The 27,800-nt window shown below is 46.6% G+C and overlaps 1 protein-coding gene across 15 annotated transcripts; it reads left to right on the forward strand.

The window, feature by feature from the left end:
- Window positions 1–2,543: 2,543 nt before the first annotated feature.
- On the forward strand, window positions 2,544–27,746 carry Cdip1 (cell death-inducing p53 target 1). Of its 15 annotated transcripts, none has more exons than XM_039086264.2 (8): window positions 2,544–5,248; window positions 11,533–11,606; window positions 18,158–18,270; window positions 23,936–24,002; window positions 24,469–24,576; window positions 24,817–24,972; window positions 25,573–25,846; window positions 25,943–27,245. In XM_039086264.2, the coding sequence occupies exons 5-8, from the start codon at window positions 24,492–24,494 to the stop codon at window positions 26,052–26,054; spliced, it is 627 nt and encodes a 208-aa protein (XP_038942192.1). In that variant the 5' UTR covers window positions 2,544–5,248; window positions 11,533–11,606; window positions 18,158–18,270; window positions 23,936–24,002; window positions 24,469–24,491; the 3' UTR covers window positions 26,055–27,245. The 15 variants fall into 15 exon arrangements, with proteins under 15 accessions (XP_038942192.1, XP_006245875.1, XP_063125364.1 ...); XM_006245812.5 differs by lacking the exon at window positions 2,544–5,248 and adding an exon at window positions 5,387–5,571; XM_063269298.1 differs by lacking the exon at window positions 2,544–5,248 and adding an exon at window positions 5,560–5,762.
- Window positions 27,747–27,800: the final 54 nt, after the last annotated feature.

Consider the following 27,800-nt stretch of genomic DNA (forward strand, 5'->3'; position numbering starts at 1 on the left):
GACTGTGAAGAAAAGTAAAATGTTTCATTGATATTTTTATATTGATTAAATATAGCAGAGAATTAAATTTGTCTCTTTTTATGCTAATTCTTTTAATTAAAATGTGTGTGTGTGTGTGTGTGTGTGTGTGTGTGTGTGTGTGAGTGTGTAATCCTAGGGATACTGAGATCTAGGTTTTTGGGGATCCAGTATGACTATGTAGTCTAGGCTGTATTACTCCCTCTGTAGACCAGACTGGCCTTGAACCCAGAGATCCACCTGCCTCTGCCTCATGAGTACTGAAATTAAAGGTATGTGCCACCAGGCCCAGATGAAGCACCCAGGTTTTTGGGTTTTTGTTGTTGTTTTTGTGTTTTTTTTTTTTTCAAGACAGAGTTTCTCTGTGTAGCCCTGGCTGTCCTGGAAGTCTCTCTGTAAACCAGGTTAGCTTTGAATTCAAAGCCTTGGCTGCCTCTGCCCCCTGAGCACTAAAGATGTGCGGCACCACTGCCCAGCTACGCCCAGCTTTTTAATGCGTGGGGAGTTGAAAAGAATTGTATGTTTTTAAAGTTGTGACTTATTTTCTTGTGTGTGGAGGCAGGAGTGCCTTAGCATAGAGCTCCTGTAGAGGTCGGACAACAGCTGGGCAGTCATTTCTCCCTCTCCACTGTGTGGAGGCTTGAACTCAGGTTGTCAGCATTGGTAGCAAGTACTTTTACCCAGTAGTCCATCTCATTAAGCTGCTATTTTTTTAATTACTTTTAATTTATGTAGGGTACGAGCATGTGAGTACGGGGACCTGTGGGGGTCAGAGGTGTTAATCCCCTGGAGCTGGGTTACAAGCAGGTAATTGAGCTTGAAATTGAACTTGTTTCCTCTGCAAGGGCACTATATCTTCCTGAACTGCTGAGCTGTCTTTCTATCGCCTGTAATGCTGGGGTTAGTAAAAGATGGTTGGTAGAATTTTTTTTTTCTTTTTTTCGGAGCTGGGGACCGAACCCAGGGCCTTGCGCTTGCTAGGCAAGTGCTCTATCACTGGGCTAAATCCCCAACCCTGGTTAGTAGAAATTTTTAAATTGCATTACGTGTATGCATTCCAGCTTCCTAAATGCTAGTCTTGGTCTAAATCAGTCTTTACATGTTAGTCAGAATGAGCCCATGAAATAGCAGTCAAATCCTAGTCAGAATTTGAGGTAGCTACAGTCTATCAAATTACTACAGATAATTAGTTCTGGCTACAACATCTTTCTTCTTGGTAAACTAACTAATCATTATACAAACCTTGTTTTTTTGTGGAAAAAATTTTTTGGGTGTTTATGATTAAAGACCCTTTATTTAACATATACTCCTGGTTCTGTTTAATTAAACTTAAAGCCAAGCCTACACAAAACTCATCTAATACATTTTCTCAGGCACTGTGGCAATGCAATAATAATCTGAAAATATCTCTTATACTCTAGAGTCTGGAACTTTTGCTGGACCTCACGGCCAAAGTTAATACCTTAATTAAAACTTTAGCTTAAGGTGGCTATCCTACTGTGAACTCAAACTGATTGTTTGAACTGTCTTTAATAGGACAGTGTAATAATCCTTAACTGGCCTCGAGTTTCCCAAATAATCAACATTACAATCTAAACTAATTCATAGCTATGATCTTAGATTGTGTATACTTCCATGCCTCCTACCCAGATAATGTTTGCGCGTCATTTGCTGAAAGCAGCAAATAGAGGTTAAAAGAAACTTCTTAAAACCTACAACGAAGTTTGAAAGCATCCAAGATCATTGATGGACAATGGTGTTTGTTATCTGTGTCGGTTGGGATCAGTAGGACCCAGTGACTTAGTTCCTTCTAAAACTGTTTTCTGTAACTGTACCCCATGTGATAGCTTCTGTACTATTAGATAAAGACAGAGTACCCTTTGTTAGGTACAGACAATCACAGCTCATACAACAGACCTGGAGACACACAGACACAGAATCAGAGACCCAGAAACAAACCTTCACAAGACAGCCTTCAAGCAGTCCCAGATTCAGACAGCAGAGGATGGAAGACACAAGAAGCATAAAGTACAGAATTAAAACCTGAACTTGTGAAGCTGGAGAGATGGCTCAGTGGTTAAGAGCACTGGCTGCTCTTCCAGAGGTCCTGAGTTCAAATCCCAGCAACCACATGGTGGCTCACAACCATCTGTAATGTGATCTGATGCCCTCTTCTGGCATGCAGGTGTACATGTAGATAGAGCACTCATACATGAAATAAATGAAAAAACAAACATACAAAACCCCTGAGCTTGTTCTTGATTAAAGGACTCAAAGGGGAAGTGCTTTTATTTCCTTTTTTAATGTGATGCTGATGATTACTGTTGATTCCAAGTTAATCACTAATGGGTATAATTCACCCAAAAGACATCAAATCTAGTTCTACTCAGAAACACTAGACAGCACTTCAACTTTAAAAAAACCATACATGCAATAAAATATTTTTGTAACAGGTTGTTCTTAATTAACTCAGCTAACAGGATCCATATGTCCACGAATAAATGACAAAATACAAGTATTGATTTTGGAAAAGAAATATTTACTGACCAGGTGAAATTTGCAATACAAAGCCTGAGACTAACTGTGATGGTTTGCATATGCTTGGCCCAGGGAGTGGCACTATTAGAAGGTGTGACCTTATTGAAGTGTGTCACTGTGGGGTGGGCTTGGAGACCCTCCTCCTAGCTGCCTGGGGATGCTCAGTCTGTTCCTGGCTTCCTTCAGGTGAAGATGTAGAACTCAGCTCCTCCTGCACCATTCCTGCCTGGATGCTATGATGCAGTCATGCTCCTGCCTTGATGATAATGGACTGAACCTCTGAACCTGTAAGCTAGCCCCAATTAAATGCTGTCCTTTATAAGACTTACATTGGTCATGGTGTCTGTTCACAGCAATATTCCATATTCCATATTCCAGCTCCTGCAAGCAGCAGAACTCAGTTTCAGCCATGTGTCTCTGGCTTTATAATCTAAGAGGAGGAGGAGACTACTGGGACAATTGATACTGGTTAGCTGGAACTAAGGAAGAGATTAGCATCACTGAGGTGAAATCTTCTGGGAAGTGTTTTTCTGTGTGCACAAAGAAGCTGTGTTCCAGAGATAGCCAAGGTTGTACCTCTTGCTGTGGCTGAGTCACCCAGGTGGTACTGGTTTTGAAGCCATGAAGGGGTCATGAAGAGCAGCTGAGACTGGGCACTGTGAGAGGCGTGGAAGACCATTGGTGAAGGTGCAGCCTCAGTTGCAATTGATGGCCCAGGACTGAAGGAGTCATGCAAAGGAGTTGAGGCTTGGCACCATGAAGAGAGCCTGTGAGAGGCTATTGGTGAAGCCTAGTTACAACGAAGAGCCCAGTGTATTGGAGATGCCAGTACCATAGGATGATCACCAAGGACAGCTAAGGCAGTGGAGTGGATCAACCTGAGTGCTACAGAGGGCAGAGCTAGAAAAGTGAAGCCAGCCCTTTGGAGGATCATGTGTGGATCCAAGACATTGAAACAAGCTGTTACATTGAAACTGTTTGAGACTCAAAGGTGTTTGAGATGTTAGAGCTATAGGCTATCTACTGAGGAAAGCTGCTAACGGGAGTGGAACCAACTCAGGAAAAAAGTTTGTTGCAGTCAACGAAGATGAAAAAGAAGTTGAAGATCTGAAGACCCCATTGACATCAGACATGGAGACGGCAGAGTTTGAAGTTTGTCCAGCTGGCTGCCTGTCTTAATTCGGGGATTACAGTTTAGTGATTAGATGGTTCTCAGAAGACTTTGAACTTTGGACTTTTAACATTGTTGATACTGCTATAGACTATGGGGACTTTGGAAGTTGAACTAAATGTACTTTTTTTTTTTTTTTTGGTTCTTTTTTTCGGAGCTGGGGACCGAACCCAGGGCCTTTAAATGTACTTTTTTAATTATGCTGTGTTTAGGTATGGCCCCCATAGTCTTATGTGTTTAAACAAGCCAATGGAGGCCAGGGAGGGGAATGTGATGGTTTGCATATGCATGGCCTAGGGAGTGGCACTATTAGAAGGTGTGGCCTTGTCGGAGGAAGTGTGTCACTGTGAGGGTGGGCTTGGAGACCTTCTTCCTAGCTGCCTGGGGATGCTCAGTCTGTTCTTGGCTTCCTTTGGGTGAAGATGCAGCAGGTCCTGCACCACACCTGCCTGGATGCTGTGATACTGCCATGCTCCTGCCTTGATGATAATGTACTGAACCTCTGAACGTGTGAGCCAGCCCCAATTAAATGCTGTCTTTTATAAAACTGGTCATGGTGTCTGTTCACAGCAATAAGACCATAAGACACTAACGAAGCTCAATTGTAATTCTAATCCTTAGAACTCCTCAAAATGTGATGTCTCCCTGCCTGTAATCCCAGCACTTGGCAAGCTGAGGTAGGAGGATGGTCATGAGTCTGAATGTAAGGCCCTCCTGGGCTCAGAGGGAGACCCTGTTTAAACATACAAAAGGGTCCATGAGATGGCTCATGGGTGTTTGTCTGCCAAGCCTGAAAGACCTGCATTTGAGAGCCAAAACCTACACGCTGGAAGGAGACCTGACTCCTGAAAGTTGCCCTTTGACCTCCATGAGTGACTATTACACAAACAAATGAAAGAGAGCTTTAGTTTCCACATGTAATGATCCAAACTTCATTGATGACCTTGGTGACTTGGATCTAGCCTGTGTTTCCAGAGTCTTCACCTTGCTGGCCAAAATGTCTTTCAGTTCTTCTACAACAGACTCTTTACTTCACACCTCACCCCACCATTGCCTTTCCTACCTTCCCTGCCCAGAGGCAACCCTATAATTCTGTTGGACACCATTGCTTTCCTTTGAGGTGCTGGGCATTTTGTGGCTTATTTATCGTCTGTCAGAGTGGAAGCTGTGTGATGGCAGGGACAGCTGGTGTGGTTCCCGGCTTCGTGCACGCAAGGGCGGTAACTCTCCCTCTACCCATGGCTGGCGGGCCTGAGGGAGCGCAAGCACTGCCATGCTCCTACTTTTCAGCCTTTCCCCCAGCAGAAAGGCCTGGGGTACTCCCACTTGCTCGCCTCACACCCGCAACGCGCCTCGGCTGACGTCACCCAAGCTCGTTATCTGAGGCGCGAAGCTCCGCCCTAAGCCGTGAGGCCAGGAGCTTGGGCCTTTCTCCAAAGCCTTCCCGTTTCCTCTTGACAGCTACGGGCTGAGGCAGCCATTCCTGCAGCAGCGCTCGGCCGGTGAAGGGCCGAACTGACGGTGAGTCACCTCTGAGTCTTCCAGGCGGCTTCCGGTGGGACCCCTCTTTCACTCCGAGGCGGGGGCTGGGCTTTGAAACCCTCGGCCCGCGTGACCTAGAACGGAGCCCCGCCCTCACCCCGCCGCCGCGCGGTGGGTGCCGGGAGTTGTAGGCCCCCGCCTCAGGGAATGCTGCGGGTGCGCCGAAGGACTACAAATTCCAGGGTCCTCTCCGTGCGGGGGCGGTGAGTGCTGCGAGCCCTCTGGTAGAGGGGCTCGTCTGAGCACCGGGCTGGACCCTTTCAGATTTCTGACCCCCTGGCCTCAGGCTCCTGGATTCCGAGGTAAACGGGGCTAGGTTGGCGTGGTGGAGTCCATTCCCTCTGAAACGCTACGCAGAATCAGGGCAGTTGATTTCGGTGTGGCTGCAGCTGCGGGGCTGTGAGGCTGCGAGGCTGCGAGGGATAGCATTTCAGGGCCCGAGCGACTGGGCCTGCAGACGGGATATCAGCCAGAGAAGGTCCAGCCCACTCGGGTGATTATCTCGACTTTCTGTATTTCTGTAAGGGAAGGCTGTGTGTGCCATTTCTCCTCTGGGTATAGAGGAACAGCAGTCGGTCCCGGAGGATCCCTGAGGCAAGCCTCAGAGACCCACGGGTGACCTTGGCGGTCTTGGAGGAGGCCGTCGTCCTCCTTTCCCCGCCGGTTTGCAGATCTGGACTTGGCTTTACGTGGCGCTCCGGCAGGACGTTAGGAAGGCGACGGGCTGGCGAAGCCCCAAGCCATCCAGGACCTTGGAGGAGGTGGGTCTCCAGGGGCCTCTCAACAGGTGTCAAGGAAGATGGAGTGAACTGGGTAGAATCCCCTGCACCAGAGAGACCTGGACTTTCTCCATCCCCCAGCATCTGATTGAGTGTTTACGGGGTAAGGCCTAGAAATCTGCATTTAGCAAGCCCTCCAGAACTACAAATGCATACCTGGGACTGAGAACCTTTGTCTCAGGAGTAAGGATCAGGGGCTCTGGAGAGAGGGCATTCAGTACTCTTTATATCAATTTTGTAGTGTACTCCGAACAGCATTGTCTGGGCAAATAGGACTGCTCTGTCTGGTACTTAGCTTCTTGTTGGTGCTGACCAGAGTTGGGTGGGAAGAAAGAGGTGAGCATGTCTGTTCTTCTTGCTCTCTGCTCCTAAGAAGAAAAATATTTTCAGTCCTTCACTGTCTCAAAGACCTCCACTGCCCTGACGTTTAATTAGGAAAAATTCAAAGCATACGAAAACCGTTGAATCTCACAGTACACATCCATAGACTATCACCTGGAATGTACATTTAATATTGCCCTTTAACTCTGTACCTATCCGTCAGTTTTATTTTCAGGCATGCCAAAGTACACTGCAGATAGCGTATCTTCTCATTCCTAGTAAAGCTTGCATATTATTAACCAGACTTAGAAATTTTTGTTGCTTATTGATTTTTCTTTTTAACCTTGCCTATTTGAAAGTCAGTTTGCCTCCCAGCCCTGAAGATCCAAAGGGATTTGGAGGGTTTTCCTATAGGATGTGTTTCTAGAACCAGGAAGGACCATGGACGTTAAGAAGACTTAAGTTAGCTGACCAGAAGAAAGAATGCACAAAGAATACTTCAGGGAACAAAACTGTTTTGAGAGAGAGAAAATGGAATGTGTCCCAGAGGCCTGTTGTCCCAGCAGATTATGCTGGCAATAATTAAAGTGAGTTGTCTGCTTATCCAGCCCTTGGCCTTGTCTTCTTGGCTCTTTTGTACGTTCCAAGCTTGCCCAGTTTGAGCCTGCTGGTGCCGTGGATGTTTTCTAAGCTGAAGTGCACAGTTGGTGACCTCACAGTTACAGCTTTGAATCCCACAGGCCTCTCTGTACTTGGCTCCATAGCTGTGAACACCAGACTGTCACACACTCTCTTCATTTGAAAGGGAGAAGAGACAGGCTCTGTAAAACTCTCTGCTTTCAGAAACTCTACTTGGAGGGGGAAAATGTAAAGAGCATGAGCTTGGGAGACGAGGCAGTAAAAGTTTTGTCATTTATGTTAAGGTCTTGTAAGTGAAAGATGTTCTAGTGAGAGGTCAGCCTGTGTGGAGTTCTCCAGAGTTCTTGGTCTTTTGGGGTGGGGGGTGGAAGCATGGATGGGAGGTTTCTTGTCCTGTGAGAGAACTTAGAAGTAGATTGTACAAAATAGAAGTGGACCCATTTCTGGGAGGCACTCTGTCTTGTAGGAAAGGCTGCAGAGTAGTATCCCACTACGGAGGTGACAGCTCTCTACCCTCAGCCTGCCTTACAGCCCCCTCCTCTCCCAGAACTGCACAGTTCTGAGCCTGTGGCCCCTTGGGCCTACCTGATGCCTCGAGTCATCAGACCCCGCTGGTGATAGTAGGATCCTGGGACAGGTTTCCCAGACTACCCTGAAGGGTCCTCTTTGTAACTCTGAAGCTTTATGACAAGCTTTTCTTTTCCCAGAACCTCGTGTGCTCCGTTTATGCACAGAACAGCACCCAGACCAGATGAAGACCTGTGTCTGCTCTGAGTGCTGAAAAGATTCTTATTCCTTCACGATAGACAAAGAACATGAAACTTCATAACACAAAGAAGTCTTAGAAAAGCAGCCTGGGGGCTGGGGATTTAGCTCAGTGGTAGAGCGCTTACCTAGGAAGCGCAAGGCCCTGGGTTCGGTCCCCAGCTCCGAAAAAAAAAAAAAAAGAACCAAAAAAAAAAAAAAAAAAAAAAGAAAAGCAGCCTGGTGGTGCACCCTTGCATTCTCAGCCACTCTGAAGGGCGAGGTGGAAGGATTGGTTGCTTGAACCCAAAAAGATGGGCGGGGGGGGGGTGGTGGTGTTGGTTTCTAAAAACACTGTTATTCTTCCCTTGAAAGCAGTTGTAGTGCATTTTCTTTACAGATAATATTTCTTGTCACCATGCTCTTGATGTGTGAGTGCCGAGAATCCCTTACAGGTCTGTTCACTGGGTGGTCTAGCTTGTCAGTTGTTTGTTTCTTTCTTCTTCCTCTTCTTCCTGTTCTTCCTCCTCCTCCTCCTCCTTTCCTGTTTTGAGATTCTCTGTGTAGCCCTGGCTGTCCTGGAACTAGCTCTATAGACCAAGCTGGCCTCCAACTCCGAGATCCACCTGCCTCTGCCTCCTGAGTGCTGGGATTGAAGACACGCAGTGCCATCACCCAGCTGCTTGTCAGTTCTTAACTACAAGGTGTCCAGTTCAACTAAACCTCTGAATGTGCCTGAGAAACCACATAATCAATAAATATTAATTTAGTCTAAATTCAGATCCAATTGTGTGTTGTGCCTGGGATTCAGAAAAAAATGCAGTGAACATAGGAAGTAAGACGGCAGGGCTGCAGGGGCTGGGGATTTAGCTCAGCGGTAGAGCACTTGCCTAGCAAGCGCAAGGCCCTGGGTTCGGTCCCCAGCTCCCGGGGGTGGGGGGGGGAAGACGGCAGGGCTGTTTGGGTGGTGTTTGAGAAGAGTTCTATACTACTTGATGAGTATTATGGTTCAGTGATATTAAGAGTTGGGGGAATGGGACAGGACATAGTGTCCTTTGTGCATTTATTGTTGCTTCTTGGCTGATTGTCACTTGACATCTGTATCTGCCTAAGACAGTGGTTCTGATTCTCTGGGTATTAAGCGAGCATTTCACAGGGGTCATGTAAGACCATTGGAAAACAGATATTTACACTTTGATTTTTTTTTTTTTTTCGGAGCTGAGGATTGAACCCAGGGCCTTGTGCTTGCTAGGCAAGTGCTCTACCACTGAGCTAAATCCCCAACCCCTACACTTTGATTTCTAAAAGTTGCAAAATTAGTAATGAAGTAGCAATGAAAATCATTTTACGGATTAGGGGGAGTCACCACACAGGAGGTGTACTACATTAAAGGTCACAGCTTTAGGGAGGTTGAGAACCACTGCTCGAGGTGGTAACCTAGGTATAACCCTTCTAGCAGAGGAAGCAGCAAGAGTTTCTAAATAACAAAGCAGGCCTTCACATCCTAAAATAACGGGTTAAAGTGAAGGCGGATCCCAGAAGTGGGAGCTGTCCTGGCCTCACTGTGATTATTTCTCCTTGGAGCTGACTATGATTCAGAAAGTGGCATTCTTTCTTGTTTTGAATATTGGCCATAAATAAAGGCACCTTCAGAAAGAAGACGGTGACATCTACCTCAGATGTGGCTGTGCTCTGCCTCTGGAGCTGAGGGTAATGGGCATTTGGGTTAGGACTAGTGTAGGGCGTCCAGGGAGGTTAATTCCAAATCTCATGACTCATTTATTCAGCAGGTAGATCAGATAGATGGGTCAGAGCCGTGAAAAGTACAGTAGGAGGAGCTGGAGTGGACTGAAGGAGGTTTGGGACATAGGAATGATCCTACCTTTTCTCTCAAACCTTGGCCATCAGATGAGTTAGGGGTTTATTTTTGTTTGTGTTTTGTTTTGTTTTATTTGTTAACAGAATTAGAAGTACTAGTCAAGGTTTAAAGGAAATGTTTTAAATTGTCAAGAGTTGGAGAAATGGCTCTGTAGTTAAGAGCACTGGCTGTTCTTCCATAGAACATGTGTACAATTCCCAACACCTATGGCAAATCCAGTTCCATGGCATCCTATACCTCTTCTTGCCTCCTCAGACACTGAATGACATACAGACATACGTGTAGGCAAAATCCCACACACATTTAAAAAAAAAGTCAGCTGAGAAGATGCCCAGCAGCAGGTAAAGGCATTTGACTTTAGAGTTTAATCCCCAGAACACATGTAGCAAAAAGAAACAAACTGCCTTAGGTTGTCCTCTGACTTCCAACAGGCATACATACCATGGCACATGAGCCCACCGATATTACATAAATAAGTAAATTGTAATTTTGAAGAAGAAAACAACGTTGGGACCCCTTTCACCCATCTGGTTTGGAGACTGGGGTGGCAAATAGAAATAAACTTTCTAGATGGGGAATCCTGCCGAGGAGTGTCAGCCATGCTGTAGTATACATATTTTATGAACTGTAGAGACTGTCCCCAAGTACCAGTCTGGGCTCTTGAGCACAGTGTTTGATCCTCTGCTGGGAGTAACTAATGCCCTGGCTCTAGGACTGTCCTGCAGGCCCCTGGCTCACAGACCTCCTTGTGGTTAGAGCCGTCTGCTTTTCTTGCCTGTTCTGTAAGTTCTAGCTCAGGTCCCCTTGTGGGTCTACAGTTCTCTGAGTATTGGGACTGTGAATTGAGTCATTACTCTTGCATGCAGTGAATGTCTGAATTAAGGAGTCAAGGGTCTTGGCTCTTGAATAAGTACTCACTTAGACCAAGAAACTTGGCTAATGTTGGGTTCACTGATATAACTGGCCCATGTTCAGACCTGAAGAACCCTGCTCTGTTCAGGGAAGAACTCAAATGATCACTTCTCAGCTCTCAGATTTCCCAGGCAGGTGTTGTGTGTCCTTTAAGGACGCAACCTTAGTTCTGACCCTTGGTGTAATCAACTTGGCTTCCATATATGCATGGCTTACCTATTAGCCACATTATGACCTGTTTCTCTGGCTTCAGTCTGTCCAAAAAGGAACTGTACCAGAGGCAGCCTTCCCCTCTGGTAGCCACCTATTTGATAATGGTACAGCACACAGTGCGAAGGGAGACTGGGACAAACTAACCCCTCCCACTTCCTAACTTATCCCAACTGCCTCCCTGCCCTCAGTGTGGGAGCTCCCCAGGTCCCCTCTCCCACCTGCTCTGGGGACCTTTGCATGTAATGTTTTGCCCGGACCTTTTTCCCACGCTATATGTAATTCACCTTTGCCTGTGCTGAAATGCTCCGTATTCAGTGAAGCCTTTGCTGTGTAGAATTAAGCTCTGTAGGACTCCTTCCCTAATTCTTATTCCTGTATCACGTACCCCTCTGTTTATAGTTCCCTCTCCCCAGTCTGTTAAGGAAAATGTCTCCTACCCAGATCGCCTAGGAAAGTGTCTGACACAGCAGACAGTGTGTATTGGCTGAATAGAATCAGGTACTGCCTGCGTTTCACTTGTTTTCCTGTTGAGCTTATCAACTCTGAAAGCACAGAACCATGGTATATGCATTCTTCTCTCAAAATACAGTTTTGAATGGAGAGTTGAATCCTCAGTTGTCCAATCATTGGATTAGTTCTAAAATCAGCTAGTAGAGCAAAGACTTCATGAGGTCACACTGCCCTTTAAGGTCCTTGAATGGCCTGTGAGCTTTGAGAAATGTGGAGAGACTGCAGCCCAATGACACATTTCATTTTGTTTCCCATTTTCTTCCCAGCCCTGCTTTCATAGGAAAAACCAGTGCGAGGCAGTGAGACTTCAGCCTTTTGTTCATGGCACCATGAGATCCAGGTAAACTTGAGTGAAGAGGATGAGATTTCACTGGTGAAGCTCTTTGTTGGGGTTAGGATCCCACCCACTCAGATGTTTGCTGTTGTGTTACAGTTTTTGAGGCAGGGCCCAAAACACAGCCCAGGACATTCTCAGATGTTCTATGCAGTTGAAACTGGCCTCGAACTTCTGATCCTCCTGCCTCTACCTTCCAAATACTTATACACTTGGACCACCATCCTGGGCATCCAGTGTCCTTTGAACATTTTGGACAGTGTGAGCAGAGAGCTAGAAAGCTGCAACGTTGTGAGAGTGTTTGTCAAGACAGCTGAGTCCTGGCTCTGCTCTTGTAGCCAAAATAGCTACATCACTCCTGAGCCCACTCCCCAACCTGTTGCTTCCATTTTCTCTACTGTAGTCTCCAGTAGTTCACATGGCTCCTGCTTAACAAGGGCTTGACACCCAAACGAATGTTAGCTGAGACTTCAGCTTCAGTTATCTCTGCTGCTTTTCTAGCCAGAAAGGTGAGAGACCTGAGTCAGAGAGAACTGTACACATGCCAGTGACAACTCCAAACATGACCACCTTCCCATTTCCCAAATCCAGAGCCATCGCACCAGCTGACATGAGTGAACATTGCAGGGTCCCATGTGTGCCTCAACTATAGGGGTTTGGTTGACTTCTGCCATGTGGTAGAGTGCATGTAAGGCGCCAGTTGCCTTCCACTCTGTTGACGTTGATTCCCTGTGTTTTGTTTCTTTCCGGGTGCCTCTGCTGACATCAGTGCATGGATCCACAGGGCAGCAGTGATGAGATTCCACTGTCACCCTGGACCAGGCACATTTCTCTCAGGTTTTGGGGTCATGCCTTGTGACTTACTGTATAGTTCTGGCTGGTCTGGAAAAGTGGACCAAGCTGGCCTTGAACTTAAAGAATTTAATACCATTTCTCAGAGTGTATGCTAACATACAGGGTTCTGTTTTTAAATTGCTCTTGAAAACGCAGTTGACAGTAACTTAGGGTTGATGAGGTCTGACTCAGGCCTGCTGTGTTCTGTGGTATTTTCTTTGCTTTTAGTAACTGCTGTTACTTCTATAGTGTCCAGTATTAGCAGTGACACATCTCTGCAGCTTCCCTTCCCCCAAGCAGAACTTTCCCTAGAATAATAGAGGAAGTGATGTTACAGGAGAGATCAGTATCTTAAGGATGACGTCACCTCATCTTTGTGAGAGAAAGTTTGGAGGGTGAGCTGTGTGAGAGAAGGGAGCCCAGGGGTGGTTTAGTTCTAGAATCAAAACATCTATGACTCCTTTCAGGAGGTTTGATGCCCACCTCCGGCCTCTGCAGGCACCAGAGCTGACACAAGTACATACACATAAAAAATAAAAATTTTAAAAGCAAAAAACTTGCACCTGGTGGCTATGACTGTGGTGACTATATGGCGTGACTACACATCAGGGTCTTGTGTGTTCTCCTTGGTCAGAATAACAATTTTAATCTCACTAGGCGCCTGGTGAAAGTAACTCAGAGATCTGTCTATTTTGTGTCAGTTCACTGCAGGCAGATGTCAGGACTTTCCCCCGCTACGGTTCCATTTTGGTGGCTTGAGAGATGGGTCTTTAGGCTTGTGGTGTTTCTAAAATTAACTTTCAGTCACCATGGCCTGCCTTGGAACAGGTGCCGACAACTTGTTTATCTCTGGTTGTGCCTGCAGCTGCAGCTCTTCATTTCCTCTCCTGTGTGGACTTCTCTCACGTCCTATGCCAGCAGCAGAATGTATAGAAACAAGCTCCTGAGGACAGAAGCAGCTCAGAGAGCAGGGCAAGGGCACAGGACCAGCCTAGGCTGTGTTCTTGGCTCAGAACCAATCATCCCCTGCCTCAGGCCCAGTAACCTCATCACCCTGTAGTGTATCATGTGTCCTTTGGGGATTTGCTTGCTTGCTCTCCTCCATCAAGTGGTTTGCTGGCTCTCCATGCAAGGCCTAGCCAGCTTGACAATCTGCTCAAAGCCCTGGGCTATGATCCAGAAGAGAGGTGGGAGTTATTCTACAAAGCCCGGGAAGATGCAGTGAGAGATATTTGTGACATCTGAGAGATAGAGTTCTTAGAAGCCCCTGTTTCGACAGAAACACTCGTCGTCTCAGGCACCTTTTTGGTTTGAAAAATGATAATATTTAAGACCTTTGAGCATTTTGAAGAAGGAGCTAGTGCTCATCATAGAAAAACTAGAATCTGCAGGTAAGTAAAAGGCTTCTGCATTTATGTCCTCTCAAGATCTCACTATTCAGAACTCCATTGAAGGAGGATTGCTCTATTCTTAACTGCTTGTGCTCAGGTCCTAGTCCATACCGTCTTCCATAGTTGTTAAAAATAGGTGTCCTTTCGGGTGTGAATGCAGTTACTTTGTAACTGTATTGGAGTTAGCCATCCTTTTGGCTGAATATCAAGACAATACATACAGATACCTTTGCTTGTGGGAATTGCTGCCCTCAAAGTGGAATATACCTGAAAGCACAACTTTCCTCCAGAAAAGTAGAATTAGCCTGTTCCTTGTGGCCCTTCCTTTGATGTCACAGGAAGTGAACGGAGTTTGCTGGGAGCTCTGATGAGAAATCGTTAGGATGTCAGTGCACAGTCATTGTCCTCACCTTGGCCTAGAAGTCATACCTACTTGTAAGGTTGGAACCACTAGTCTTATCTCAATTTGGCTTCTCTCTCTCTCTCTCTCTCTCTCTCTCTCTCTCTCTCTCCCTCTCTCTCTCTCTCTCTCTCTCTCTCCCTCTCTCTCTCCCTCCCTCCCTCCCTCCCTCCCTCCCTCCCTCCCTCCCTCCCTCAACTGAATGTATGTAGACCAGTTGGTCTTGAACTTACTTTCTCTTTGTTTCTTGCCTAGCATATTGTCTCTGGGCAGCTGTAGAAGCCCTAGCCTGGTTACACACTAATAAGTGCCTGACTTAGCTACACATCTGTGCAGAGTTTGGTGGAGAGGAAGATGGTGTGGGCCTGAGACATCCCTGTACCTGCATTCACTTTGAGCCTTTCCTTTCTGTCCAAATGATGGGTATCTATGCCAGCATGGTACACACTCCATCAGTGTTCCCTACACAACAGCAGAAGCCCCTGCAGCCTCGTTCCAGGGCCTCTAGTTATCTTTCGTTTTTGTATATAGTGCTGGAGATATTAGGACCCTGCTCATATTAGGCAAGTGTTCTACACTGAACTACATCCCCTGCCATTTTTGTTTTTGTTGTTTTGGTTTTTTGTGCCCTTTCTTTTTTGCTTTTGGTGCCCTTTTTTTTTTTTTTTTTTTTTTTGAGAGAGAGGATTTCAATGTAGAGGCCCATGATAGCTTCTGTTGATAAAATTTCTTTCTTTCCTTGGGGAGACATAATACATACATACATACAGTCTACCCACTCACATGGTCCCAATAACAAAACAAGGTGTGATTCTACCAAAGTGTATTCTGGGTAATCACTGAATTTATTAGGCTATTGACAGAGCTTAGCGCATAGTAACCTTAAAGCAGCCATACTGGAAAGTTTGCAGCCAGCATAGATGATATACTTCCCTAGTTGTATACCATTGGGAGATATGGCTGGGTCTGTTTTTAAACAACAAAAAGCATTTATCCCTGACAAAGCCATTTACTTGGAAAGTTTAATAGAAGTGTTTTGATAGTTCATTTCCTGAAAAGACATATGCTTTTAGGCCCAAGTAACGCTGGTTTTTAAAATGCTAGTTCTTTTCTAATGATTGGAAGTTGTTTCCCAGGAGCTGACAAAAACAGGTTTATCTATCAGTGGATAGTTAGAGGTGATCCGAGTCTCCATGGCCATCCTTCATAAGCGGTATATTTCTCCATGGTTGCCGCACTACTGTAACCGCGTCCTATAGCCCGGCTAGCAGGAAGGAGAAGAGGGTCTGTGGTCTAGACTGAGCTGACTTCTGTCAGTGCCTCCATGGCCCAGGCACTAAGGACAGAGCTTAGTCAGATGGTCAGTGAATTAGCTAATCCACTGATTTCATAACGGAAGGAAAAACACAGGAAAGATGGCTTTGGGTGCAAGTAGCTCTCTGAGCCACCTACTTCATGGGGCTGTCATTCTTTACAATCTGTCACTGCTATTTTCAATGTGGCATAAGCACAGCCTTGATTTCATTAGGAGTGGATGATTTTTCTATGCATAGTAATTCGATTAAAAGCACCTTCTGGAAAAACTACTACTTATTACCTATGTAAAGCCCAGCATGTGGAGTTCAGTTCTGCCTCACAAGAACATTGTTTTCTAAAACAAGTCAAAGACTAAGGAATTTGTATAGGGCTCCAACCATTATCCTGATGTAGAGTGCCCGGAAGACCTATGCTCTTAGTGTGTCATTGACAGGCAGGAAAGGAAGGTGGCTCTTCTCCATTGCTAGCTGAGGTTTTGTCACCACCCCCACCTCTTGTTGTTTCTGAGACAGGATCTTACTATGTAGCTCCAGCTTTCCTGAGTTTTCACTACAAGAAATTAAACCTATGGCTTCGTGGATGCTGTGTTAGTTAGGGTTTACTACTGTGAGCAGACACCATGAAAAGACAACATTCAATTGGGGCTGGCTTACAGGTTCAGAGGTTCAGTCCGCTATCATCAAGGCAGGAGCATGGCAGCATCCAGGCAGGCCTGGTGCAGGAGGAGCTGAGAGTTCTACATCTTCATCTGAAGGCTACTAGCAGAATACTGGTTACCAGGCAGCTAGGACTAGGGTCTTAAAGCCCATGCCAACAGTGACACACCTAACTCAAATAAGGCCACACCTCCAAATAGTGCCACTCCCTGGGCCAAGCTTATTCAAACCATGACAGGTGCTAAGCAAGTGCTCTGCCACTGAGATCTCAGAAGCCTGTGCTTTGGAGGGTCTGGGACCATCTTCCCTGACCTGTGGTGTCTTGAAATCCGAGGTTTGGAGCTTAACAGTAGTCCCTGTAGCTGGGTCCTCCTGCAAACCTCAAGGCTGCTGTCCTACGCAGCTAGCACAGCCACCTTCATCACTGTTTCCTCTTTCTTTCCTTTGCCTGTTGGACTTTGTCTCCTCCAAGCCTTCCTTCTGGGCTTTGAATAGGGCTGGGTCTAGACCCCAAAACACTGCTTCTTCTGGCTTTTGTTTTTAATGGGACCACTGAGTAGTTGTTGGAATGAGGGCTGACTCAGCTGTGATACTAGCCCCAGTGACTAGTTGTTCCAAGAGCAGCACCAGCCATCTGGATCTCACCCCACATGGCCTTCCTACACATGGCCACCATATAAGCCTGTGTTAAAACATACTTTTAGGGTATTTGGGAAATCAGGATAGGGCAGCCATGTGACGTTACCCAGAAGCCAGTCTGATCCAATGATACACTTGGGTTGTAATGACCCATCACATTGCATGACTTTCTGCCCTGTCCAGCAAATGGGAGACTGTAGGTGAGGCTGAATGTCCTGCCCTGGGGCCAGATGCCAAAGACCTACTTCCAGAGACAGTCGAAGGCCAGCTGGTGTTTTAATCCATGGATGCCACAGGGGACCACCTCTGTGAAGGGGCAGTCAATGATCCTGGGAATGCAGCTCTGCAGTATGTGAACCCCACTCCCATGCCACTGGATCCAGGGTACAATGCCTTCCCAGGAGTGTTGCTGACTTGGGGAGCTCTAGGCAAGTCCCATGTGTCTTAAGAGGGCAGTCTGACAGGAGAGCAATCTTGAGGATTTCTCGGAGGCTATGACCTCTGCTGTTTTGGAAATGGATGCCACAGGGGTGAGCTGCTCAGACTAGGGTCTGAATATCTGACTATCTCTGAATGTGGTCATCGCAGGTGACCACAGGCACCATGATCAGAGATCAGATAACTCCAGGATAGAGGCATTGGTTCCTGTAAAGTAACAGGCTCTTTTTTTTCTTTTTACTTTTTTCTTTGTTGAGAAACACAGTTTACAGGTTTCTCTGTGCAGAGCCCTGGTTGTTAGAAACTTGTTTTGTACTCCAGGCTGACCTGGACCTCGGAGATCCACCTGCCTCTGCCTCCCGAGTAAAGACCTACACCACCACCTCGGGCTCATGTAACTGGTTCTTTTTATTCAGTGTTCTTGTGGGCCAACCCCTGGCGTCCAGCAGAGGACATTTCGTACACCCTCTGGTAACAACCTTCCTTCCATTCTGAGAGGAAGGCAAATGAGTTAACCAAGGCTCTGATGTCAGAGCCAGATAATGGTGGAGCTGGATTTAGTAAGGTTGATGCAGAGTCCTTGTCCCAGCTGCTTGTTTAATTTAAAAAGCTTGCACAGCAGCAGGTGTCTCCCTGGGGTACAGTTCAGATAGAACAACAACAGGCTCTGATTTCCCTAGGGAAACAGAAGACTCTAGGTCTCTTTGGCAGTGGAGAATTGACCCTGCATTCAGTCTAGTGGGGTCATCTCTCTAGTACATGGTGTCTTCTGCAGCCTGGAAGGAGGATTTCCTGAGGTATAGGGCGGAGGTCAGACTATCCTATTAGTAGAGCAAAGATGGGATTAGACCTTGACTTTGCACTGTACTGGTATTTGCACAGATGCCTCAGAACTAAGTTGAAAGAAAGTACTGGAGCCTGAGTTGGATCAAGGCAGGGGCATCGACCTGCACCAGTCTTTACCACTACACAAAGCAGCGCACACATAAAGAAAGGTAGTAAAAATTAACTTTATTCTTTTTTATGTTTAAAAATAGATTTGATTTTTTTTTGTTTGTTTGTTTGATTGGTTTTGTTTTTTCAAGACAAGAGTTTCTCTGTGTAGCTCTGGCTGTCCTGGAACACTCTCTTTAGACTGGGCTGGCCTCAAACTCAGAGAACCACCTTCTTTGCCTCTCCAGTGCTGGGATCAAAATATTCACCACCATCACCTAGCTAAAGATATGTTTTTATTAGTTAAAAGTTAATGGCTAGCCAGTGAGATGGCTCTGTGGGTAACGATGCTTAACATGCAAACCTGATGACCTGAGCTCTGCTCCAGAGCTCACGCAGAGTTGGATTGAGACAACTGACTATAGAGAGTTGTCCTTGGACCTCCACACATACCATGGCAGATGTGCACAGACCATAAAGTGTAAAACACTTAATAGCAACAAAGTACAGTAAAAACCTTTTCCTTTAACTTTACACAAAGCTTTGTCACAAGAAAATGGTTATTAAACTAAACACAGCTAATAAAGAGTTTCACAGTAACAAAGAAAAAAGCTACTGAAGCTTGAATTGACCAGGCTTTGTGCGCAGGGGGTGCTATCTCTGTGTCGTTTGGATTTTAGTGTATGTGCTGCCAAAGCAAGCACAGCTTTATCGATTCTTAGTGTGCATGCACATAGCTTTTGAACATCTCGTGTGATAAAGTGTGAGGCACACAAGAAAACCTCAAGCCTGATAGCCACACCAGGACTGATGGCCATCTGGGAGTTCCAACTAGCTGCTTTTCCCTCTCGTGCCCAGAAAGCAACTGTCAGGGCTGGAGGGACAGCTCAGCAGTTAAGAGCACTTGCTGCTCAATCAAAGGACTAGAGTTCAGATCCCAACACCCACCTCAAATGGTTCACAAATGCTTATAACTACAGCTCAAGAGACTGACATTTTCTTCTGGGCTCCAAAGCCACCCATAAATACACATTAGCAAACAGATAAACAGACATAAGTACATGTCTTAGTTAGGCTTTTATTGCTATGAACAGATACCTTGACCAATGTAAGTTTTATAAAGTTTTATTTAATTGGGGCTAGCTCACAGGTTCAGAGGTTCAGTCCATTATCATCAAGGCAGGAGCATCGCAGCATCCAGGCAGCCATGGTGCAGGAGGAGCTGAGTTCTACATCTTCACCTGAAGGAAGCCAGGAGCAGCCTCAGCATCCTAGGAGGAGATAGGAGGAGGGTCTCCAAGCCCACCCCACAGGGACACACCTCTTCCAAAAGGCCACACCTTCTAATAATGCCACTCCCTGGGCCAAGCATATGCAAACCATCACAGCACACTTTCCTTTTTTAGTGCAATTTCTGGGGGTGTTAGTGGCCAAGCACACATAAAGCATTTGAGGTCCTAAGTTCCCTCTTCTGTGCTTCCCAACTTCCCCAGAGAATTACCAGCAGAAGCAAACGGGTGATTTAGATATTCAGAAATACTGTGTCGAATACAAAGGAAGTAATTCCATACTGTAGGGGAACTGTTTTGTTTCTTTGTATGTTGCTAGTAACTTCTTGGCTTTATTTTATGTTGAGGGTGTGCCACAGCATCTGCATGGAGGTAAAGAGACAACTCTGTTCTTCACTTTTTGTGGGTTCCAGGGTCAAACTCAGGCTCCAGGACTTGCATGATGCACACTTGCACTTACAGAGCCCACTGGTTGACCAGCCACTGGTTGGGTAGGGTTTATCACATATATGCCTGGTGCCTGTGGATGTCAGAAGAGGGCATTGGATTCCCTAGAACTGAATGGTTGTGAGCTACTGTGTGGATGCTAAGAACTGAACAAGGGCTCCTCACTGCTGGGCCATCTCTTTGACCCCTGGTTTGGATTTTTCAAGGCCGTGTCTTACTCTGTAGCTCAGTTTACTTCACGTTTACAGCCGTCTTCCTGCCACAAAACCCAGGTGAGCCACTGTGTTGCCACTGTTAAGTTGTGTTCTGTTGGTGAGTATTAATTGGAATTTTGGAAACTTAATCTGCCACTGTAAGCTCAGTATTTATTTATTTATTTATTTATTTATTTATTTATTTATTTATTTATTTATTTATTTTTGGTTGAATCTAGGACCTTGCACATGTAAGGAAATTGCTCTCCCTGAGCTACAGCCTTAGCCTTGAACTACTTTTTATTTACTGTCCTGGAACTGGCTCTGCCTACTGAGTGCTGGGATTAAAGGCTCGCACTACTACTGCATGGTCAAACTAACTTTAAAATTCTTTATTAAGTATGTAAGAGATATTTTCTAATATTGTATTGGGAGATAATCCAATTGAAGTCCTTGATAATCTGGTATAAAGTCCACAGAACAAGAGTTTGGAGAACCATTGGTCTTGTAGACCTGGAAAGAATCATGTCAGAAAGTCCCTCTGAGCCTTGTCCTCTCTGTCACCTTTTGCCTCATCCCCTCAGTACTTGTCTTCAGTCCTGTGAGAATTTGTGTACAGAGCTGACCCAGCTGATTGCCCCAATATGTCTCAAGATGCAAAATTCCCCTTTCTCCTCCTGGACTTGGTAGAATGCCTGTTCACTGGCACTCTGGGAAACAGAAAGACCATGGGAGTGTGTTGGTTACCCTCTGTTGCAGTGTGTAGGACAGTTTCAACCAGAGAGTTAAGTTTGCCTTCAGCCCCTACAGCTGTGCTGTCACCCCACTCCAGGGCCCTGTATCAGCAGACAGGCTGCTAGGCGCTCTCTGCCTTGGCTTTAAGTCAACTGCACTGCATAATGAATAGTTGAGAGCCAAACAGAATGCAGCTCTCAGGCCCCTGAGGCCTCGTACTTGAAACTTCTCTGGGAAGCAAGAGACACAGGAAAGCGACTGAACCTGGCACCAAGAATCCATGCTCCATTTCTTTCTCACTTTCCATTCCGAGTGATTTTTTTTTTTAAATCCCAACAGCAGTTTGTTGTAGTGAAACACCATAACCAAAAGCAACTTGGAGAGGAAGGGGTTACTTTAGTTACAGCTTACAGGTTATAGTGTATCACCACCAAGGGACATCAGGACAGGAGTTCAAGGGGAAACCTTAAAAAAACAAACAAAACGAAAAGCACTACTTACTGGTCTGCTGCCAGACTCACAGGGTTACTACTGCCCAAGGTTATTGTGGCCACTCCTACATCAGTTAGAAATGAAGACTTACTGAAGGTCAGTCTTACAGAGGCAGTTTTTCAGTTGAGGTTCTTGTTTCCCAGTGTGCAGGTTGACAAGATTAGCTACCATATCAGGCAGTACTGCTGCCATCAGGGTCCTATTTTGGAATCATGTGCTTTTCCAGGTACAGCCATGTGCTACATAATGTCTTGGTGAAGGATGAGTTTCATGTACAACAGGATCCCATCAGATCTTTTTCCTAGCCATTTTAGTTTCTATAACGTGTGGTATTTATACTACATTGAATTGCTGAGTAATTTATTTGTAAGAATGCTTTCCCACTGTTAATTATGTTTGGTGCTTTTAATATGGTAATAGAGCTTTAGGCTGTCACCGTGATGTAACTGCAGAGCCTCCTCCCCATGGATGTCCTAGAGATTGGGATGTGCCCGGGCCTGGGGAAGGGAAGGAGGTTTCTCATACAGGAAGGTAAGGCCTCCTGACATGCTAAGGTCCTGGACTTGAGGCCAGGTTTGTCTAGCTCCAGATCTCTTTGCTGTCCATTCTGTTTACTGGACACAAGGCCACTCCTTTCTTCTCTGGGGGGGGCAGGAAAGGAGTTCTGGTGCTTTGCAGATTGGGGGGTTTTGTTTTTGCCCCCTTGTAGCTGAATCATACTCCACGTGGCCTGGGTTAGGGTTGGGGGAATAAAGCAGTTTTGCTCGATTCCATGGCTCTGTGGTGTTCCTGAGTTATGGTAGGCATCTCAGAATGTCAGTTGCATCCTTGTTTCTGCGAAAACCCCCATCTGGAGTTCTTCAGCGAAACAAGCCCAGGCTGGTGGGTAAGTGTGGCCAAGCAGAGGTAGAGTACGCAGCTCCCTGGCAGAGCTTCCTACAGAGTGAGGGGAAGCCAGGCAGGGTTGTACTGCGGGTCTCCTTCTGGTCGTTACTTGGAATAAGCAGCACTCACAGCAGCTGAATGAAATGCTCATGGCATTATCTGTAGGTTGGAGCTGTGAAATGTGAGGGTGGCTTTGTAGAGTGGTAGTCCTGTAATCTGAAGTAGTGGACCTGTTTCTGGAAGCCTCAGATGTGGGCCTGCCTAAGGAAAGATGGGCTGAAGCTGTAGTTGGGTGTGGCAGAGCAGTAACTTCCTGCACAGGGCACAAAGGGTGTTAGGCTATATTGATCATGAATGGAGTTTCTCAAACTTGTATTAAAATTTGTCTTAGGATTTTATTGCTGTGAAGAGATACCATGACCACAGCTCTTAGGACAGTTAATTGGGGCTGGCGTATAGTTTTAGGGGTTTAGTTAATTATCGTCACGATGGGAAGCACGGCAGTGTGCAGGCAGACATGGTGCTGGAGAAGGGGCTGAGAGTTCCACATCTTGATCTGGGAACTGGACTGTACAACTGGACATGGCTTGAGCACATATGAGATCTCAAAGCCTGCCTCCACAGTGACACACTTCCTCCAATAAGGCCACACTTCCTCTAATTGCTACTCTCTTCAGACATTCAAACACTAGTCTATGGGGACCATTCCTATTCAAATCACCACAAAATTGACCCCAAAGCTTGGATCTGATCCCTCTGCCCCTGATTTGTTAAACTTAGGAAGCCAAGTTGTCCTGGTGTGTGCCTATATAATTCTAGCACATGGTAGGCTAGGCAGGAGGATAAAGAGTTAGAGGCCAGACTAGACTACACAGTGGGACTCTTATTTTGTTTTTTTTTTGTTTTTGTTTTTTTTTGTTTTGTTTTTGTTTTTTCAGAGCTGAGGACCAAACCCAGGGCCTTGCGCTTGCTAGGCAAGTGCTCTACCACTGAGCTAAATCCCCAACCCCGGGACTCTTATTTCAAAGGGGGAAAAAATTGAAGTGGCTTGGTACTTCTGTGTTTGGACTTACTGTAAGGGCTCTAGGCTTTGCTAGAAATGCCATTTTTACTGAACATACCATAGTACTGGAGTTTTTCTATTTGTTACTGCTTTTCAGTTAATAAAAGGCAGTCCCCACTTCAAAATGTTACTAATGACTAAATCTTTTATTTTAAATAGAGTGAAGGCAAGACCTGAGTGTGTCTACTTCTCCACTAATGCAGTATGGCAGGCTCCGAACATTTTTTTTTTTTTTTGGTTCTTTTTTTTTGGAGCTGGGGACCGAACCCAGGGCCTTGCGCCGTCCTAGGCAAGCGCTCTACCACTGAGCTAAATCCCCAACCCCGGCTCCGAACATTTGATGAAAGGAATAAAACATTGTTTCTTTTGACTGTCTCTTTCCTTTTCATACCTCCTAAGCAAAATCTGAAGACAAACCAGTGCCAGACACCAACCCACAGCTGACTCCTTTTCCTTCCTATCAGGCATGGGAATTGGATCTGTAGCTGGAGAGTGGTGGGCACACAGGATTCAGCAGCTGTGCTTGGGGAGTGGAGTGGTTAAGCTGTGAGTAAGCATGGGGGAACAGCTTACCTGGAAGCCTATGGTTAAAGCTTTTGCTTTCTCTCTTTCCCTGAAATAGCCTCCTAGATCTGTCTCGGCTGAATTACTCTCACCCGTTTCCATTCTGTGTGCACCAGAAATCTGAGGTAAGAAATCACCCCTTTCCAAACCATGTTGCAGCCTGTGATAGAAGTCTGCCCCTCCATGGCTCAGTTAAGAGTTGGGAAACTGTAGCCAGGGTTAGGTTCCCAGACAGGATTGCTGGGCCTTGTCATCAGAGTTCTGTCCTTACCCTCCAGCTTCCAAAGAAATGTGGATGACCATGGAGCAGTATAAAGGATGGTAGCTCTGGTGGGTTGTCCCTGGCAGAGGTAGAGTATCCCAAGTGTCAGAGGGAGCTCAGTGGTCGCTGATGCTCCCACGGGCACTGCTGGATCTAGCCACCAACCTGATCCTTCTCACACGTTTGAGGAAAGGAATGGTGGAAGGACTCAGGCACTTGAGTTTGAGCCAGGGAATCGCTGAGGAGCCCGAGAAAACCCGTGCTCGGGTTGATGGCTTCTGAAGATGGGTGGTCACAACAGCAAGGAGCTAAATTTGTTTCTCCTCCAGATCCAGGAGTATCAACAGCAAAGATGTCTAATGAGCCACCCCCTCCTTATCCAGGAGGTCCTACAGCCCCACTACTGGAGGAAAAAAGTGGAGCCCCACATACCCCAGGTAAGGATGTTAAACTGACATTAGTAGAGGTCTGTATGAGGTCCATAAATGGGACTGCTGGGCCAGTACCGTGTCATTGGCCCTTAAGGGTCTTTCCTGACCTCTGCTTTCTGGGGTCTTGCCACAGCTCTCAATTCTAAGTGAAGTTGAGGCTTTCCAAATCCTGCTTCAGGGCCCCCCTGTGTCCCGCTTGTGTGGAGATCAGCTGAGCAAATCTTCCTTCTGCCCATCTCTATCCAGGCCGAACCTCTCCAGCTGTGATGCAGCCACCACCAGGCATGCCACTGCCCTCTGCTGACATTGCCCCCCCGCCCTATGAGCCGCCTGGCCATCCAGTGCCTCAGCCTGGTTTCGTGCCCCCCCACATGAATGCAGATGGCACCTACATGCCTGCAGGTGAGTCCATTATGGAAAGTCATCAGTCATTTCATATACATTGAAAATGGTAGTTAGAAGGAACTTACCATCCATCGAGCAAGGTCACAGTGGTTCATGCTGAGGAATGTGGTATGGTGGGAGCTTTGATAGGGGTGGTAGGGGTGATTTCCCTATTAAGGACAGAAGCCCCCAGGGGAGGCCTGGACCCAGTAGCTCACTGGCACTACACTTAGGTCCTGCAGTATCTGGGGTTAGGTTGTGTTGTCTTTGGTGTTTCAAACATTGACTTGCAAAAGAAGCCTTATGTGCTTGAGAGGAATGATACTTTCCTTCTTTCTTAAGCCCCATCCTTGCAGGCAGAACAGTCTTGACAGGCCAGAGTCATGGAAGTGGAGTTGAGCTATGCTCCTAGCTTTCTGCCACATCTGTCTGTCTTGGTCTCAATGTGGTAGGGATCAAATGGGTCATTATAACGGTCACCTCGAGCCAAGGCTTCTTCCTGCCGACACTCTGGCCCTCTTGGGGAAGACAGCAAAAAGCTGTGGGTTGTGCTTTGAGTGTTGGGATCATAGGTTCTGAGTTTTCCCAGCTCAGTGACCTCTCTGTGTGTTGTTCCAGGTTTCTACCCTCCTCCAGGCCCTCACCCACCTATGGGCTATTATCCACCAGGACCCTACCCACCAGGGTCCTACCCTGGCCCCGGGGGCCACACGGCCACAGTATTGGTCCCATCAGGGGCAGCCACCACGGTGACAGTACTGCAGGGAGAGATCTTTGAAGGCGCCCCAGTGCAGACAGTGTGTCCTCACTGCCAGCAGGCCATTACCACCAAGATCTCCTACGAGATAGGCCTGATGAACTTTGTGCTGGGTTTCTTCTGCTGCTTCATGGGGTAGGTGTGGGGCACTGGTAAGTGGTTGGTACTGCTGGGGCTCTATATGCTGCCTGAGCCTTCTCAGGACTCAGCCTGTCTCTGTCTTCAATTCAGGTGTGACCTGGGCTGCTGCTTGATCCCCTGCCTCATCAATGACTTCAAGGATGTGACGCACACATGTCCCAGCTGCAAAGCCTACATCTGCACATACAAGCGCTTGTGCTAACAGAGCCAGACTTGGACTCCCCCGCCTATCAGTCTGGCCCCATGTGCTTTGCTCCCCATGCTCAGTGGTTATTACTCCCCAAACCCCACTTACGGTTGGAAGTTTTGCCACTGTACCCTGGAAATCCTGTCCTCACCTTGCCCTTCCCTGAGCATCCGACTCTTCCAGCAAAATTCTGTTGGATTGAAGGCCAAGGGCCAGTGGGTGGCATGGGGGTGGCACTGATCCTGTGTGTTGCTTGGACATTTGCAATTCAGAAGATAAGCTAGAGTGGCTCTCTTACTGGGGTCCTCATTTCTCCTTTCTGTGTAAATAGACGGTTCAGGCTGGTCCTTATTCTTCCTGGGACCAAAAGCACCCAGAGGCATCAACAGGCCCCCCAGACTAGGGCCTACAGTGAGGATCGTGCCTGGAACCACAGTTCCTGACCTGCTGGAATGAAGTCAGGGTTTTATCTAAAGTTAAGTGGACCCAAGCAAGACAGGGTCTTATGGTTTAAGTGGGGTTTGTTGTCTCGGGTACCAAGATAGGGAAAGAAATGAAGACTGCTAACCCTGGACCTCAGAACTCTCAGGTATGGAGACACCCAAGAGCTGCCTGGTATAAGGCAGAGAGGATGCTGGGCTATTTAAAGCTCTGGTAACGAAGAAGAACTTGCCCCTGTCCTCACCTAGCTTCTTTGAGTCAGTCAGTATGCAGATCTCCTTTCTGGCCACACCTCTGTGAGCCCCTCTATTTTCTGGGGCCGGAAGGAATGAATGCCCATGAGCCTGTCCTGTCTACTTCTGTCTCTGTGCTATGTAGGTGCAACTTCTGCCTGGTGGTTTGCTGACATGGCAGGTCAGAAGCACCTCCTTGTAAGTTCATTGGTCTCTGGAGTAAGTGCCAGCCTTTTTGCCATAGTTGACTTGCTTCCATATTGGAGCTCCTCAATAGGAACGAACAGCTGTGGCACCGGGGACCAGGAAAGAAGTCACAAGTGGTGGGAGTATCCTAGGGACATGAGTCGTGCCCTGGGTGTAAGCCCAAACCTGTCCATTTCTTGAATGGTCTGTGAATATGCCCATGTGGACGCTGTAACCTGCTGCTGTCCCTCTCCTGGTCTCACACACTGCATGGCCTCCTATCACTGTGAACTGTGGCCTGGTCCCAGTTTGTAGTTTCATTAAATTGGCCCTTTCACTCCCCTGCCCTGGGCCTCTGCTGTCTTGCCTGGCTTCCTTCTTTTCTGAGAGACAGGGTGGGACTACAGGTAGTCAGTCTAGTGGCAGGCAGGAGCCTGGGCCTGGGAAACAACACATTCAAGAACCCAATTACACCAAACCAGAATTATATATAGACCTGCCCTGGGGGAACCGAGCTGTTCTGGGCCAGGGCATTGGTTTCTACCGTTGCATAATTAGATGTCCAGGCTTCTGAGCCTGCAAATTGGAGCCCTGTCCTAGCTTAGTGACCTCCTAACCTATAGCTATTGCTCTTTTGTCCTTAAAGAATACAGCACTACTGGACTAAGACCTTATATCTGAAGATGACACACTGAAGTCTCGGCACTCAGTTCTTGGTAAAATCAATCTTCTGAACTGTGAAAGTGGTGAGCTCAAGTCTTTTTGAGTTTCCCTGCTGTTCTACCATTTTTTTCACACAAAGACTTTTATAGGAATAGATTCCTACTAATAAAGACATTTAACTTCACATTTCTATTTTAGAGCATGAATTGCTTAAATTTAAGTATGTACTTTTGAAATA

This window comes from Rattus norvegicus, chromosome 10, assembly GCF_036323735.1.
Source record: "Rattus norvegicus strain BN/NHsdMcwi chromosome 10, GRCr8, whole genome shotgun sequence".
In the NCBI taxonomy this organism is placed as follows: domain Eukaryota; kingdom Metazoa; phylum Chordata; class Mammalia; order Rodentia; family Muridae; genus Rattus; species Rattus norvegicus.